This window comes from Phyllostomus discolor, chromosome 13 (genome assembly GCF_004126475.2).
Source record: "Phyllostomus discolor isolate MPI-MPIP mPhyDis1 chromosome 13, mPhyDis1.pri.v3, whole genome shotgun sequence".
Lineage (NCBI taxonomy): Eukaryota > Metazoa > Chordata > Mammalia > Chiroptera > Phyllostomidae > Phyllostomus > Phyllostomus discolor.
Genome location: NC_040915.2, coordinates 616,981 through 634,624, shown reverse-complemented (window position 1 = coordinate 634,624; position 17,644 = coordinate 616,981). Strand labels below are relative to the sequence as shown.

The window sequence follows — 17,644 nt, the reverse complement described above, 5'->3', positions numbered from 1 at the left end:
CACCAGCCCCTACCTCAACCGCAGGTAACGAACCCCTGCACTTACCCTTGCACATTCCCCTTGAGAAGGAAGCACTGTCTTAGAGCATTTGCCATCATTGCCCACGATGGGGAGGGTTTGTCTGGTTTGTTGGGTAAAAATTTGTGTTCTGTGCAGCTAAATATTGGACACTGGCAGAAGGATACTTTGTGAATGATGCTTGCTGAACCTTTGTTGCTTGGGAGTGGGGTAGGGGATGTGGTTGGGGGAGGAAATAGGTGTGATAAAGGGAAGAACGCTGAGTGTGGCACACTGGTGAGCAAGCCCTATACTCAGATGAGCATTGAGAGCAGTTCCAAAGTGTTTCCTTTTGTATGTGCAGATGCCCACTGAGGCTCAGAAGTGCAAGTGACGTGCCTAAGGGTCCCCACAAGCTGAGTCTAAACGGGTGCAGTGAAGACAAGGTACCTGTGTTTTAATGCCAGACGGACCAGTTGGACAGTGCAGCAAATGCCTCAGGAGGGTTGGTCCCTGATAGACTTTGAAGACCTGTAGCTTGAGAAAACAAGGCCGTGGAGTTTGGCTGCACGCATCCTGGGATCTAACCTCACGGTTCTCCTGTCTCCCACCCGTAACAAACATGTATTTAAGGGAGCAGCTGATTTGGAACCTGAGCCAGGCTGTGGGTGAGCCTTCTGCAGGGAAAGCCATCCCGGGAAAGGAGAGCCAGGGCCTCCGGCAAGGGCTGGCCAGCGGAGAGCAGTCTGGAGGGGCTGGTAGGAGATGGCAGGCAGGCAGTTGAGTAGAGTAGGTGAGTCCACCAAGGGTTGAGACCTAGACCAGGAATGGACGGGGTGCCTCTATCACTGTTCTTAGAACATCTGAGCCATTACCGCTGCATGTACTCTGAGGACAGCTATAAGCCCTTTGTCACAGCTCATGCCCTGACCTACCTGCCCCTGGAATTCAAAGCCCTGGGTGTCTCCATCTGTCTTTACCTGTATCACCAGCCCCTTAGTATGTAAAGGGGAACAACTTCTGAGCTTTGCTGAGAAGTTGCTTAAGGTCACTTCCTGTGCCACTAATGGACTTAGCTCACCTGGGCAGAGCATAGCCTGTATCCCAGAACCAACCCAGCAGGCTCCTGGGCTGTCACCCCAAACATAGCCACAAAAGGCCTTTTGTCCTAGAATGGGGGTTGCTCTGAGGCGCCCTCCAGAGGCCAACTCAAGTTGACACAAGTTCCTTCGATTTTTGCATGCAGGTGAAAAATCAGTGATTTTATTGCAGGGCCAACAGGGACAGACGCTCACAAGGGTGTGAAATGGCCCATTTCTTGACTCAAGCAGGGAAGGCACACAGGGCAGTGGGAGAGGAACCGAATGCTCACTACACTGGTATGACTGCTGCAAAATAGGTTAATTTTTGGAAAAGTGAAAAATGATAGTAGCAAAACCACCAAGTTAATCTGACCCTAAACCGGTGATGCAGCCCAGTGCCAGGGAAGTCTGGATCCAGAGTTCATACCGTCAAGCTCCGAAGGTGATGGGGCTCTCTGTCCCACAGCCAGTGGCCACGTGGGCGCAGTCCAAGGCCTCAGGAGCTGGTGGAGGAGGAACAGCGCTGCAGGAGCAGGGTGTGGCAGCTGTCGCACACGCGTACCGGCTTCGGGTAGGAGGGCAGGGCCAGCTCGTTGCCAGAGCAGGTGCTGCAGAAGATGTGGCCGCAGTTCCGGCAGTGGTGCTAGGGGACAGAGAGGGCTCTGGGGTGTGCTGCCTCTCACACTGCTTGCTCCCTGGCTGCACCCCAACTGAGATGCCTAGCCTTTCAGAGTTCACTTACTGTTTCTAGAGAATGGGCCAATTTGGGCCTTCAGTTTTACACGTTGGGTCCTGTAAAACCTGCAGGCGAGTGTGGGCCTAGGGGTGTGTACTCTGCCATGAGGTTCTCTCTAAGGCTCTGTTTCACCAGGCAACTTCCTGCGATCCTGGTGCTCTTCCTTTGTAAACAGAGCTGCCCCTCCCAGCTCTACACCACTAGTGCCAACTCGCACAGCCCATCAAGCTAGGAGGTGGGCCCCAACCTGGGGCCTGGAGGGCCTGGCCTGTGGAGCCCCACTCTCGAGCAGCAGCTTCAGGGTGGCTGCTGCTCATTCTGACAAGGATTTAGGGGTTTTGCTTATTTTCCAGAGAGGGTTTTAAGGAGGCAGATGAGAATGTGCACCCACATGGCAGCAGGGAAAGGGGAGGTGGCAGGTGCCCCCTGCCCCCGCCCAAGTAAGGACTCCCAGTTGTGCATGGGGTCTGTACCCTGTGCCTGTTCTGCCCAATTGGTCATTTAACGGTACTGTCAATCCTGGACCAATTTCTTAGAATCTGGAGGAAGGGCACAGGCAGAGGAGCAGGTTAGCTGGGGGCAGCCCCCAGTGGGCAAGTGCCCTGCCCAGGAGGCCTGTGAGCTGCTGATGCTACCAGGATACCTGCCCTAAGACCTGCTGCCATGTTTCCCCATAGATCCTGTTTCTTACTAACTTGGCCAGACTTCGGTCCTGTTGGATACAAAGAATTTTCAATGATGCATTCATGACCAGTTTTGTATGCAAGCAGCCCACCTCTCAAAGGAATGTACCAGCATAGAAAAGACCTTTGGGGACAAGGCCTATGACTGACTGACTAGCAGGGCGCCCCTAGCATGAGCGGTCTGTATGGGCTGGCACACCAGCAAGTGATCCCACAGTGCAGTGGGCCTAGTCCCAAACACTTCCCAGAACCTGAGGGGAGTCCCCACAGGGCACAGCCAGCCTCTGGGCGTGTGCTGCAGGCTCACCCACATACCTTCCTCCTTGAAATGGAGAACTCCTTCTCACACTGCTTGCAACGTGTGGCTTCGTCATCTTTCAGCCACGTGTGGCCCTAGGAGGAAAGAACGTGGATGGCTGGCTTCTGATGAACCTATAGCTCTTCCGGCTGCCCAGCGTCCTTTCAAGGGACCGGCTCACAGCTGGAACTCTGCTGCAGACCCTGCCTGCCCTCTGGCTCTGGCTTCCCAGCCTTTGCACACTGTCCCCTGGGCCTCAAGCCGGATTGTCCAGCCTCCCCTTAACCTCCTTTCGGCTGACGCCCTCTGGCTCAGGGTCTGGTGCTGGTGACCCCAGCCCTGACTGAAGCCCTCTAAGCCAGTGGACGGGAGAGGACCAACCCTGTCAGCCAGACAAAGAATTGGCCACACTGATGGGAAGTGGGACCCCCACATGCTCCCCAACCCTGATCCTCAGAATACTGCAGAGGTGGCACTTGAGGCTTTGAAATAGGCTCTCAGGTCCCAAGTCACCATTCTGGTGCTTTTTATCCCCTTTCTGGTGCTTAGCTTGAAAGCAGTGCAGGGGACAGACAGCTGCAGCAGTTATACACAAGCTTGTGACCCTTTGCCGCCTCTGACTAGCACGCCCTGGAGCTGAGATGCCCAGTTGTCAGACTTCTACGGCAGTGGACAGCAGACGGTCCCTTGAGCAGGCTGCCGGGCACTGCTGTCACCGCCACCAGTGGGCTGCCCCTTCTGCTCTGAACTGCTCTGGAAGGGGGAGGCAGTTGGGAGCATCTGCCCCTCCTCTCTCACTGTCCCCATGCCAGTAGGCCAGCCTGACACCTGCACTGGGGCACCTGGTCCACATGCTCCTGTTCAAGGGGTGTGTCATTTTGTTCTCCCCCAAAATGGTCCAGGTACTTGCCCCGTTCGGGATTTCAGTGGTCCCGACATGGCTTGGGCACTGCAGGGGTGCAGGGTGGCGTCTGGTCCCTCACTTGGAGGAGAAGGTCTCACTGTTACTGTCAAAAAACCAACCAACCAACCAGAAACCCCTGGCCCTAGCTGGAGCACCGTCGCCTGCACCACAGGTTGCAGGTTTGCTGGCCGGTCAGGGTGCACGCTGGTTGGTGGGTCCCATCCCCAATCAGGACGTGTGAGTACAGGAGGCACGTGATCAGTGTTTCTGTTAGTGGCACTGCTCCTCCCTTTCTCCTCCCCACCCCCCTCTCTAAAAATCAACAAACATCCGCAGGTGAGGACTAAAGAAAAAACCCCTGGACCTCTTTTGGCTACCTTTCCCTTCCTTCATCAGGGCACCTGTGGTGTAGGCCAACTGTCAGGCACAGCTGGTGGCAGAGGGATGGAAACTGCCGGCCTCGGTTCCAGCCAGGGCCTGTTGCTGCTCAGCACTGCTGCCTCAGGGGAGTGGCCTGGCTCCGAGCAGGGTCCGCTCTTTAGTAAATGAGTGATGACCACCTCGCCATACACTTCTCACGGGCTGTTGGGGGAAAGCCCAAGGAGCACGCAGTGTGAGCTAAGAGTCACAGGGGTGGCTCTCATGCTAGTACCTTCAGTGCCTTATTCACTTCTTTGATGTCTTCCATCTTCAGCTTGGACCTGAAAAGGAAAGATCATTCACAGCAGTGAGAAAGGCTCTGAAACGAATAAAGCAAACCCACAGGGTCTGGCTTTGCGAGGGGGATGACTCAGGAGTATAGTAACATAAGTTGTTAGAAAACTCTTTCCACCTTCCTTTTTTTGTTTGTCTTTCCACCTTCCTACAATCCTGGAGCCACCTCACTCCTGGATCACACAAGTCGAGGTCTGAGGCCAAGTCTGCGGCCCCAAAACAGACCACTGAGCCACAAGTGTTGAAGATGAGTTTGAAATCATTATAGTCATTTAAAAATTGAAAAGTATCCCACAGAAGCCCATGTTTCTGGCTTCTCGGGCAAACATTTTCCCACACATGTCTGGCATGTGTGTGGGGGTGCTCCTCTACCAAGTGGGGCTCCCTCCACCCCCAGGCAGGAGCCCACATCTGCAGGGCTCTCCCTGGCCTCTTTGCTGCCTGCAGGTTTACAGGGCACTCATTTGTTCTTGCTCCATTTTTGTTATAGTTTAAGAACAATTCTTAGATGTCCCCATAAGACACAACTGAAGATAGTCTAAAGTGAAACTAGAAAAAATAAAACACTATACTTTGGGGAGAATTGTCTGAGCCATTTCTTATAAGCTGAGATTAGCATAAACCAGCAATTTTTAACTAGTGCACTGCAAGAATTTTTAAAGGGTAGGGGCTCGAGGCAGTCCTGAGAGATGCCAGTGTTGGACATCCTGGTCAAGATGGCAGCCTGAGCACACAAGGGCTTCCCTGGGAAATACAACTCAGGAAGAATGCAGATGTCTCCACAGTAAATGGGTAACTGTCTGTAGCAGGTGGAGGGTCTGAGGACCAGCTCTCCCTGGTGTGGGCTTGCAACAAGAAAAAAGGGAGGAGACAGCACATGCCCTGCTCATGCCATGCGGCCTGGCTGCTGGCCAGGCAGGAACTGTGTGAGGCTGCCGAGTGCAGGGCTTTGCTCCCCATCCGGATCAGGGCCCATCTATGGGTCTGTGGCCTGAAGCCCCTAAAATAGGAGGGTGCTCTCTTGATTGCTTATGATCTGTCCAATGTGAGGAGGGCAGGCAGAGAGAAGAGGGTGCTAGCCACCTGAGAAGGGGTATGCAGGGGCACAGCAGGCTCTACCCAAGCTGTCCTTCCCACCTGCTCTCTGAGCACCAAAGAACCAGCTGTAAAGCAGCCTCCACCTCTGGTGCTTGTTACTCTCCTGGATATTCTCAGAGCTGCCTGTGCTCCAAGTGCAGGGTGGATACCACTGTTGCCCCCTGCCCAGGAGTGCCCTCAGGTTGGATAGGGCAAGTAGTGGCTGGGAGAGAGCAGTGCAGGGGACTCAGTAGAGAGGTGGCAGGCAGGCCTCTGGGTGGAAGGGATGATCAGCTGCCCTGAGTTGGTCCAGAAAAATAGGACAATTAGGGTAGAATCTGTGCCTCACATTCCCACTACAGCCATAACATTTCCCTCTTTACTTTTCTTTATACTATTGTGGGCCAGCCCAGAGCACTGCCTTATGTAGACTCGGCAACTTTCTAGACTGAGAAAACCCTAAGGTGGTGCCTGTCTGCGTCCTGCTTCAGTGTGTTTACAGTTCATTCTCATGTTGGTCCCACCTCTGGAGCTGTGGGGTCACAGCATGTTCGGTACTGGGCCTGAGCCTGGGGTGCTGGTCACAGGCCCTGTCTCTTTGGTGACTGTGCTGGTGTGAGGACTCAGGTGGGAACAGTGAGTCGACCTGGGGTCTCTGTGGGGATGCTGGAGGAGGGACTGAGTGTCAGTCTGCCCCAGTGGGCGCCAGGCCCACCCGTGAGTTGAGTGGCAGGATGGCAGAGGTGGAAGGCAGAGACTGATTCCTGACGGCCTTTTTTGCTTAGGCCAGTTTGAGTTGGATTTCTGTCACTTGCAACCAACTCCTGATTCATAAGGGGACAAAGCTGTCCCCTTGGGTTTGGAAATGTAAATTATCACACAAGTGGACAAGCCCCATGGTTTGCAGTGTGAGCCATCACTGTCCCACAGGAAAGGACACCAGGGAGAAAGGTTAAGTCAAAGAGGAGACAGAATCCCCAGGGTGTGCACCTCTGCAGCACCGCCCAGTGGGGACAGAGGGGCTCTGGTGGGCGTGAGGGATCCCCCTGGGGAAAGCAGTGCAGCCTGGCGGGCTAGGATGCTCTACTCCAGGGCTTCCTGGGATCTGACTGCAGCTGCGTTGATCAGACCTCTCAGCGCCCCTCATGCTCCCTGGGGACACGGATACTGCGTTAGTAAACGGGAGGGCTCTGTGCCCCCCCAAGGCCTGACTGCTGGGGCCTGCCCTGACTGTCTCTGCCTCTTCTGACAACAGGACACAGGTGTGGGACTCAGCCCTGTGGTGGGCAGGCCGGTGTGACTCTTCCTGGGGGCGGGGCGGGTTCTTACTGGCTGAGGTGAAGCCCCATTTCCTGGAGGGCTTGTTCTTGCTCTTTGCAAACCTTCTGGAGCTCCGTCTTCTCGTCCTGGAGCTCTCGCAGCTCCTAAAGCGAACAGAGCAGACACCGGGCACAGAAGTCAAAACCCTCCTTCATGAGGTTTAGTAATCACGGCAGCAAGCAGATAAGAATGGTTTTCAAGAGTAAAAGGCATTTTTGTTGTGTTAATCTCCTTCAAAACAGGGTGATTTCATGGGTTACCCTTCTTTGGCTTACTTCTCCAGAACTGGCAAATGGAAGGCGAGGAGCTGGCTCCGTGTGGGGACAGCAACATGGGACAGGAAGCAGCTCCTTTCATGAGGCACATTCAAAACAGTCACCCTCACAGGGCAAAGAAGGCTCTGCCTACCTAAGTTTCTATTAAAAGACTTAAAAATTTACAACTACCTCAGAAAATACACAGATGAACTCTGAACAAAATTATAGGAAGCTTGCAGTAGTGAATGCTCATTTGAACAAACTCTTTTTGGAAAGGGTTGGTCCAATTTCCTAAGAACACATAAGGCTAACGAAGGCTGAGCTCTGGAGGCTCATCATAGCTGGAGCACAGCCAGACTGCTGAGGGCCCCGACACTCCTTGAGGGAGCTATGCATGTGGGGGTGTGGCTCGTGAGGGGACAGCCTTGATGATGTGTGCCATTTGGGGCCTGTGCACCTGAATGACACAGGCTGATGAGAGCCAAAGACCCAGAAGAGTAACGTGGGCCTACCCCTGATCAGTGCGTGTGGCCCTGCAGTCGTCTCTGGGCTTTCGGTCCCAGAGCCTGGGGACATGGGCTTGCTGGCAATTTTGTTTCTTTGTGTGTGGGGGGTGGGGGGGCGGGGGGGGCGGGTGGAATTTAAAACTTTAAAAGTATTTTGAAGTGGAGTAAAAGAGGTATGTTTCATGACACAGAACTTTCTAGAAGTCCTATTTGCCCTTTGTTGTCTCTCTTCCCCTCTCTGAGTGGCTCTTAAAGAACCTCTCCCCTCCCTAATGATTCCCACCCCTGGCTTGACGGGCTTTGTCACAGAGGGTCTAGGCCAGAGGTGTCGAACTCATTTTCACTGGGGGCCACATCAGCCTCGAGGTTGCCTTCAAAGGGCCGAATGTGATTTTAGGACTGTATAAATGTAACTACCGTATTTTTTAGGACTATAAAACGCACCTAGGTTTTAGAGGAGGAAAATAGGAAAAAAAATTTTTGAAGCAAAAACATGTGGTAAAATATTTAATAACCTGTGACCCCGCTCCACCGCTCCCCTCAGCCCCCAGTGAGCCAGGTAAGCTACACTCGGACTATAAGACACACCCCCATTTTCCTCCCAAATTTGGGTGGGGGGAAGGAAAAAAATGCATCTTATAGTCTAAAAAACATGGTACTCCTTAATGGTTAGGCAAGAGCTCCGTGCTGCCGCCGTGCAGAAACAAGGTGCTGGGCCAATAAAACAAAGTGGAGGGCCGGACTAGCCCGCAGGTCTTATGTTTGCCACCTGTGGTCTGGACACTTTTAACAGAAATCGAAAGGGCTTTTCTTGGCTCAGACGGTCCAGCAGTACCCATCACCATGAAGCTGCCCCAGTCCCAAAGACCATCCTCCAGAGAAGGTGGGGAACGGGAAGGCCACCAAAGGCTTGTCAGTGCTGAGTCTGGCACCAGCCTTGGGTAGAAGTCCTGGAGGTGCGCCCAGCTCCCAGGTGGCAGCCAGCTCTGCCCAGGACTTCAGGCCCCTTCTGCCTTCCTGGGAGACACACGGAGACTGCACAGTAGGGAAAGCCTGTAGACTGCCTGAGCTTCAGGCCGGCCCCGTTCCACAATCAGATGATAGTGCCTGTGGCCCCTACTGACCTAGTCTCTGGAGCGTCCCCACACCTTCGGGTGAGGCGAGACCCCCAGAGAAAGATGAAGACTCAGGGGCAGACTTGACTCAGGTCTGGTCTGGGGAAGGGTTAGGGAGCTGGTTCAGTCAGCTTCCTGGGAAATGGCCGAGGACCTGTGACACCTGAACCTGGGCAGAGTGGCCGACCCACCTCTAGGGTGAAGATGTGGACTGGCATTCGCTGAAAATGTTTACTAGTTTTCTCTCTTGCAAGCTTACTACCCATTCTTCACGCAGTCGCTGGTGACAGTCTTAAAATGAAATGGATTGTGCCCCTCCAACAGCTTCTTAGTGTGCTCAGAATAAAACCCAAATTCATTTACACAGCTCTGAGCGCCCCCCCACACCCACCCCCAGGCCTCAGCTCAAGGCCCTTCTCCCCACCCTCTGCTCAGCCTGCCTCAGCTGCACTACCTTCTTTCTGCTTCCTCTCTATGACACACCCTCACACTGTTCTCTTCTTGTCTTTCAAGTCTCTGGTTACCTGTCATTCTTTTTCCAGACCACCCAGCCCCACTGTGGGGACAGTTTCCTATTATGTTCTCTTCCTAGCACTCATCGCTGAGTCTCTGGTTAGCTCACTGGCTTTCAATCTGTCTGGTCCTTTCCTCCCAGGGCAGAGGGCCTGAGGTTCAGGGACAGCGCCTCCCAGACCTGGTACCACTGGCATGCAGGAGGCCTGCTCTGCAGTGGCGGGGGGTCATGCAGGGGTCATACGGTGCTGGCAGGCGCTTTGGCAGGAGTTTCTGGAGATGCTAAAAGCTTCTTTCCTCCCGAGGGCTGTCCATCTTACCTTTTTTAAGCCTTCCATTTGTTGTAGCTCTGCTCGGAGGAGGGAGGAGTCGTCTTTCTCGCACTGTAATTCTCGCTGAAGAGCTTGTCTTTGCTCTTTTTCTGATTTCAACTCTTTCTCTAGACTTGAGCTGTTTTCCCAAAATGAATCTGAGTTAGTCTCAGTGGAAGATTTTCATGGAAAATCCACAATCCAACCCAAGATACCACAGAGGAAACGGAATTCAACAGGAAACTGAATTGACTCCAGCCTCTATACCCTTCAACCGAGCACAGAGACAAGCTCCATCTTCCCCGGAGCCAACTGCACACTCAGAGGCACACTGGGAACGTGCAGGAGGAAGCAAGTAGGCACCCTCTCCAGTCCAAGGATGGAGGAAAGGGGAGGAGTGCCCAGCAGAACCTGCGACCGAACCCTTGCTGGAGTGTCTCAGTGGATTGAGTGCCGGTCTACAAACCAAAGGATCCCTGGTTGGATTCCCAGTCAGGGCACAGGCCTGGGTTGCAGGCCAGGCCTCCAGTGGGGGCGCGCCAGAGGCGACCACACATTGATGTTTCTCTCCCTCTCTTTCTTCCTCCCTTCCCCTCTCTCTAGAAATAAATAAAATCTTTAAAAAGAAAAGAGAAAAAGAAAAGAAAAAGAACCCACAACCCAGATGGAGACTGGATTTTGCCTCTTCCCCCAGAGCCAGCTGCCGACAGCTGGCTCTTGGGGGGTTTGGGGGTGGAAAGGAGGCTGGCGATGATCAGGAGTGTGCCTCATCTACACAGCCTCAGGGAGGCATTTTCTCACTGGCCTTCGTACTTTTCTCCAGCACACCTGCTCCCATCCCAACTCCAGGCTTGCAGGGGTAAACCCTGAAGTGGGATACTGTCCACCTGAGCTGGAGCGCTTGCCCTCGCCCCTCCCCGCCGCCGGGGGCACCCACCATTGGCTGAGCAGCTGGGAAAGCCGCTCCTGCAGCGCTTCCGTCTTGCGGCCCAGATCCTGCTGCAGCTGCTGGCCCCGCCCCTCAGCATCCTGCCGTGCCTGCTCGGAGCGCTGCAACCTGGGCAAAGGAACCACAGCTGCGTAAGGCAAGGGTCAGAGCTCTGATCTGATGTGGGAAGTGTTTGTATTCTGGCTAGCTTGAGGTTTTCCTTTCATTTTAAATTAATATACAGTAAAACTGACTCGTGCGTCCAACAAGCACTTGTCAAGACCACGAAACCACCAAGGCCACCAGGACACAGGATGGTTCGACGGCCCTAGGCTCTCTGGCGTGGCCCCCTGAAGCCACATTGCCTCTTCCCACCCAACCCCTGGCAAAGCTGCGCTGACACCAGGGCTCCGTCTCTTTCATAATGTCGTAGCAATGCAATTTTTATACTTCGCACAACCTTCCGAGGCCGACTTCGTTCTCTCAGCCTAACATCTCTGGGGTCAGCGCAAGGCCCTGTGCAGCAGCAGCTCATTCCTTCCCATGGGTGACTAGTGTCTCAGTGCCAAGGGTGCCGGTCTGGTCACCCACTCCTGGAAGAGAGACGTCTGGGTCGCTTCTAGTGTTTGGCAATTAGGAACAGAGCTGCTATACATTTGTGTACAAGCTTTGTATGAACATAAGTTTTTATTTCTCTTAGGCAAGTAGCCAGGAGTGGGACTCTCAGGTGGTGCTGTAAGAGAACGTTCAGTTTTATTGTACGAAACTGTTTTACAAATTGGATGTGGCACTGTGTATTCCCACTGGTTATGTACAAGAGTTCCAGCCGCTCCACCACCTCGCCAAACACAGGGTGTGGTCATCAGTATCTGGCTATTCTAACAGGTGTGTGAAGGCACCTCCACGTGATCTGATGCGCACTTCCCTCAGTGCACCTTTGCCGTCTACATGTGCTCTTTTCTGAAGTTCTGTTCATCTTTTGTCCTTTTAAAAATAGGATTTTTTGTTGAGTTTTGAGAGTTTTTAAATATACACTGGACATCAGTGTTCTGTCAGATACAGGGGGGGACAGAAGCAGGCTTACAATTGAGTACATGAAACCCGGAGTTGATTCTTATATTTTATTTATTATTACATTATTTTCCATATGAATGACTATGAACCTACTTGTGCCCCACCTTGTATGTGATGTACAAATTTTCTCTCAATCTATAACTTGTCTCTTTATTCTCTTCACCGCATCTTTCACAGAACAAAAAATTTTAACTTTGGTAAAGTACAATTTACCAAATTTTCCTTCATGGAAGATGCTTTTATGTCACGTTGAAGATCTCTTTGTCCAACCCAAGGTCACAAGGCCTTTCTATATATTCTTCAAAAAGTGTTATAGTTTTATAAGTTTATGATCCATTTTGAGTTAATTTTTACATAAAGGTGTGAAGGTGTGAAATAACCTCTGTAGATTGAGGTTATTTTTTGCTTATAAATGTCTGTTTCAACATCATTTATCAAAAAGGCAGATAGCCAGGATATATCACTGCTGAACTGCCTTTGCAGTTTTGTAAAAACTCAGTCACACATATTTGTGTCAGTCTTTTCTCAGACTCTATTTTCATCCATTACTGACCTGATGTTTAAACGTGACAGTGATAAGGAGCACCCTGGAAAGTCCTGACCCCCTGAGAGGACGATGTGCTCCAATAGCCAAAAGGCTGACTGAGTGAATACATTGCTCCCCGCTTGCTAGGCAGGACTATGGGCGTGAAGGGCAGTCACCCCAACCCACCTGTACTTCTGAGAGAGTAGGTCCCCAGGCTCAGTGGGTGCCCAGCACTTTCTAGGGAATATCTTCCAGGGGGAAGTCATTACCTTTCTTCCATCTGTTTCATGCTGGACATAACTTGATTGATGTTTTCTTCAAAAGATGTGATGGCTTCATTCTTCTGCTGTAAACTGCTCTCTGTATCCTACAAAAGCAAGGCCAGGAGATCAGACTCTGCCTCTCCCTCACCCCTAGTCCAGCAGGGTTTGACTGTGCCCTTGGTACTTTCATAACACTTTCAAAAGTATTTCATTCATAGCTGCTCTTCTCCAGAGCCCTGGAAGGCACACTGCACCAAGGATCCCAGTGTTACCAACAAAAAAAGAGGCCAAGAGGGAGAGGCCAAGGCTCTGGTCAGGATATGATGAAGAACCAATCAATGAATGCATAGATAAGTGGGATAACAAATCGTGCTTCTCTTCAAACAATTAATCAATCAATCAAAAGTCCTACAACCAAGGATATATAAAGAAGCTGCCACACCAAAACTGGTGAGAGGGGCTGCCACACCAAAACTGGTGAGAGGGGCAGAGATGTGGAAGAGGCTTGTCCCACACACCTGTGGCAGATAAATATTGAGAGGGAAATCTCAGCTGTGAAGGTTTTCCTTGAGGAGTAAAGGGTCCCAGCCCCACATCATGGGCCCCAGCCCAGGGCTCCAGAGCCAGAAAGAGAAGGCCCTACGACTTCTATGAGAATCGACAGGGATTGAAGCTGAGTGAGATGGGGGCTGCTGCAATCTCAGGCAGTTCCTCTTAAAGGGCTCATGCAGACTAATTAGGACTCACTCCATCTGAGCTCCAGCAGTGTGCTAGCAGTGCAAAAAGTTCCAGGGACATGTGGGGAGGAACAGAATTGTCAGACATCAGGGCAAGAGCTGGAGGGGCAGCTTTCTCCAGGGAGAAGTGCTGGCAGAGGCCACTGTTCCTTTTCTGAGCCCTCCCTACACAGAACCAGCTGGCGGGCGACAAACCTGAGCCTCCGTCAGTTTGGCTAATGCTGCTCGCCCCACTCTGACAATTCCCTGAGACCCCACCCCACCAACTTACAGGCCCGTCCAAGCTGTTCACAGTGGCTCTCCCATACTAAGGGCACATCATAGCTTACGTTTCCGACGTCCCTAAAGTCTTTCACACAAGCAGCATCTGGCTTCAGGGTGCCCTGCACCTCTTGCTAAGTGGCCCTAAGCCTGGCACTAGCAGCAGCTGGCGTCAGTTCACAGCCTGGACTCTCCTGTGCAACTCTAAACCCAGCACAGGCAATAGCCATCTGCAGGTCGCTTTGTAGTTCAGGCAGGGTGGACCTGCGTAGAACACAGGTGGTGGCTGGCCTTGGCCTGCACCTCCTGGGAGGCCCCAGAGCCAGTGCACTCAGTGGACAGCTTCAGACCACACTGAAGCACCATTCAAGGGGCAGACTCTATACGTGACACACTCAAGGGGCAGACTCAGTGAGCACCAGAGCCCCCCTGAAGTAAGTCCTGCCCTGTGGGGTCAACCCCTGCACAGCTGATCCTCCACTGTAGTCAGTCCTTGCAGCCAGTCATCCTAGGAGTAATCCCTCCCATTGATGTGCCAACAGCAATCAAGGCCCAACTACAAGAGTAGGGTGTATTCCACCCCCATGGGGCCAGGGGGTGGGGCACCTGGAACTCCCAGCTTGGGTGACCAGAGTGTCTGAGCCACTGGGCCCTACAGGACACCTAATACATTAAGCCACTCTACCAAGCCAAGGAGATGTAGCAGCTCTAATATGTAGAAACAAACATAACGAGGCTTCCAAAATGAGGAGACAAAGAGACATGTTCCAAATGAAGGAACGGAACAAAACTCTAGAAAAAGAACTAAACCAAATGGAGACAAGCAATCTACTAGATGCAGAGTTCAAAATACTGGTTATAAGGATGCTCAAGGAACTTAGTGAGAACATCAACAGCATAAAACAGGACCAGTAAGAAATGAAGGGTACACTAACTAAAATGAAGAACAATTTACAGGGAAACAACAGTAGAGTAGATGAAGCAGAGGATTAAATCAGAGATTTAAAAGATAAAGAGGCAGAAAACAACAGATCAGAACAAGAAGAAAAAAATAATTAAAAAATACGAGGACAGTGTAAAAAGCTTCTGGGACAACTTCAAGCATAACAACATTCACATCATGGGGGTGCCAGCAGGAGGAGAGAGAGAAAGAAATTGAAAACCTACTTGAACAACTAATGACAAAAAAACTTCCCTAACTTGTGGAAGGAAATGGGCACACAAGTCCAGGAAGCACAGAGGGTCCCAAACAAAATGAACCAAAGAGGCCCACTCCAAGACACATCACAATTAAAAAGCAAAGGTTAAAGACAAAGAATCTTAAAAGCTGCAAGAGATAAGCAGTTAGTTACCTACAGGGGAGTTCCCGTAAGACTGTCAGCTGATTTCTCAACAGAAACTTTGCAGGCTAGAAGGGATTGGCAAGAAACACTCAAAGTGATGAAAAGAAGGGACCTAGAACCAAGATTACTCTATGCAGCAAAGCTATCATTTAGAATGGTAGAGTAGATAAAGAGCTTCCCAGACAAGAAAAAGCTAAAGGAGTTCATTACCACCAAACCATTATTATATGAAATGTTAAAGGGACTTATTTAAGAAGAAAAAAAGATAAAAATATGAATAGTATGTGGCAATAAATACATATCAATAATTAAATCTAAAAACCAAAATAGATGAACAGGCAGAACGGAGAAAAGATTCATGTCCACAAAATGGTACATGATTTGGAATGAGAAATATAAACATTTAGAATTTTAGCATGGCGGAAAGAGGACAGAAGTAAGGGAGGGGATAAGAGGAAATAAGAACACAAGAGAGGTGTCTAACTATACTGTGTCCCAAACTGAGCCCTGCGTGTCTGTACCTGGGGGGGAGGGGAGGGTGACAAGTGACAATGGCCACCAGGGGACATGGGGTGGTGTTGCCGTGGGAGATCCAGCACCTGCAGTGCTGCCTCGGCAGTCAGGGGTCTGGCCATGTGAAGCAGGTATTTCTAGCCAGAAAGGTGTGACCATTGTTAGTCATGGCAAACAGGTAGTAAACTGTCACTGGTCCAAACTTGGAAAACAGATCCCTGCCAGCCATGCTGCAGCTCCTGGGGAAGGGGCTGGGAAGAGCCAGGGTGTGAGCAGGCATGGGCAAGCGGGCGCGGCAGGGTCTGAACAGGCACTGTGAAAAGGGGTTTGTCCAGAGATGGTGGGAGCAGAGGGGCCAAAGGCAGGAAGGAGCCTTGTGGGTTAGAAAAGCCAGCTGCTTCTGACCAACGTAAGAGAGAGGAGACTAAAGACTGTGCAGCGGAGACCCTGGGACCCCCTGTGGGAAGGGTGAGGTTAGGGGCCTCCCTCACTGCTCGGTCAGCTGCTTTAGATGACTGGCCATTAACACGAGAGCGGGAGAGACACCGAAAGAGCAAAGAAATGAAGTGGGCACAGGAATGGTGTCAATGAATAAATCAACAAACTGGTCCCTCACATCCAGACTGAGAGGAGATAACAGAACAGAGGCTGTGGCTGTGGACACCTCCTTGTCAGAGAGCTCAGGAGTCAGGCCTGAAGAGCATCTGCAGCTGATCCCCAACATGACATCCAGGGCAAGCACACTGAGCCCACAACCTGGCCAGGAAAGCTGGTGGGTGCCTGCATAGGCATGCACCCCCGAGGCTGCTCACACGTGCTGCCACCGAGGGCAGACCTCTCAGGAGCTACAGGGAAGACTGCCAAGCTGTTTAGAAGCAGAAGCAATGGACAGACATGCTAAGAAGCTGTGCCCCTGCCCATTGGGCAGCCTTCACACTTTCTGCCCAGAAAATGTATGATTGCCTTGGGCCCCTTGCCCTGCTGCCCCTTCAAGATAGGCACTTCTCTGTGGCTGTCCTGTGTCTACTCCACCACTGCAGGCTGGGTGGGGTGGGCTAGCAGGAGGTGACAGTATGTCTTCTGGTACAAACACAGGCTGAGTGAGCTTGACGGAATGCTTGATGGAATGTAGTCCCTGCTCAGGGACTACAGGCCTAGAGGATCCAGGGACTGGGTGGCACTGCCTGGTTGGGACTCCCACATCCACCAACATCTGTCCCCCCCTTCATGTACCTTGTAGCTGAGACACAGCAGCCCCGGGTGCCCCTGCAGCCAAGCGGCCTTGCTGAGCAGCCCTTTTCTAGGTCTTTGCACAGAAAGACGTCTGCCACTTGTGTCTCAGGCTTGAGAGGAAACCTGATGCTGGACTTTGCCTTTTCCCCTACCTTCCACTAGCAAGAACAGTGACCTCTACAGTGGCCTTGAGAGCTGGAACTACCACTAGCCTGGGTCGCTGAGTGACTGTGCTGAGCAGAGCTGCTGGTCTGAGAGGTTCTCCTTGGAAATAACTGTATGTGACAAACATCCAAACTTCCGTATTTTTATGCCACTCTACTTTAGGTTCTGCTGTTATAGAAGTGGTTTACGCACTCCTAACACACAGGGTACATTAGAGCTCCACACTCCCCCAAACCAGATGAAAACATGAAAAAATGAAAATAGCCCTGGCTGGGTGGCTCAGGAGATTGGAATATCGTCCCATATACCAAAAGGTTGCAGGTTCGATCCCTGGTCAGGGCACATCCTTCTCTCTCTCTCTAAAATCAATGGAAGAAAAATATATCCTTGGGTGAGGACTAAGAGAAAAAAGAAAAAGTTAAAATAGACAACTTATTAGGAGAGTGAAATTCTTTTTCCCTTTTTCTTTTTTCACTGTTGCTATTACAATGATAATGCTGTGATAGTTTTAAAAAGACAGGACGAAATAACAGTTTCTCTGTACTGTCTGCTTTCACATTGTCTTTTACAAGTGAGCCTGAAACTGCATCCATGAGAACGCAAGTGGGGCTGCTTTGGCAATAAAATAGGAAAACAAAAAGTGTGGAGAAAGACCACAGAACGGTATCCTTCCAGAGAGCTTCTGGGCAAGGAAGCTTTATGACTTTAGACTCTGCCTGTCAGTCTGGTGTGACAGGTCCTCTCTGGGCTGGCTCCCTTGACCACCCTGAAGTGACAGGGGAGGTGAGCAGCTCGCGACGTGGCCTGGAGACTCACCGAGCTTTGAAAAGACAGCACCAGCTTCTGTCCTTAGCCAGCTTTCCCAACAATTAGCCATGGAAGCAGGAGGAGACAGACAGCAGGGGACAGTGCGGGAGCAGCAGGCACAGTTCAGGTGTCAGCTCTGCCGGTCAGCCACCGGGGGGTGGGGTCGGGGGATACTCAGCCATTCCATTCTGTCCTGTCACTGACATTTCCCCCATTTTATCAATTTTTCCCAGGGATCTCTGGGACTTAAACAAGATAAATGCAGTAACAGGTAACAGGGC

General features: G+C 51.6%; 1 protein-coding gene across 1 annotated transcript in view; it reads right to left on the bottom strand.

The window, feature by feature from the left end:
• Positions 1 to 1,234: 1,234 nt before the first annotated feature.
• RUFY1 (RUN and FYVE domain containing 1) overlaps positions 1,235 to 17,644 on the bottom strand; it is a 57,149-nt gene continuing 40,739 nt past the window's right edge. The window contains exons 12-18 of the mRNA XM_028528663.2: positions 12,311 to 12,408; positions 10,451 to 10,570; positions 9,523 to 9,652; positions 6,821 to 6,915; positions 4,353 to 4,401; positions 2,814 to 2,891; positions 1,235 to 1,722 (exon numbers count right to left, since the gene is read on the bottom strand). Of these exons, the coding sequence (XP_028384464.2) occupies positions 1,576 to 1,722; positions 2,814 to 2,891; positions 4,353 to 4,401; positions 6,821 to 6,915; positions 9,523 to 9,652; positions 10,451 to 10,570; positions 12,311 to 12,408 (717 nt within the window). The 3' untranslated portion in view covers positions 1,235 to 1,575. The remainder of the gene's footprint in view (positions 1,723 to 2,813; positions 2,892 to 4,352; positions 4,402 to 6,820; positions 6,916 to 9,522; positions 9,653 to 10,450; positions 10,571 to 12,310; positions 12,409 to 17,644) is intronic.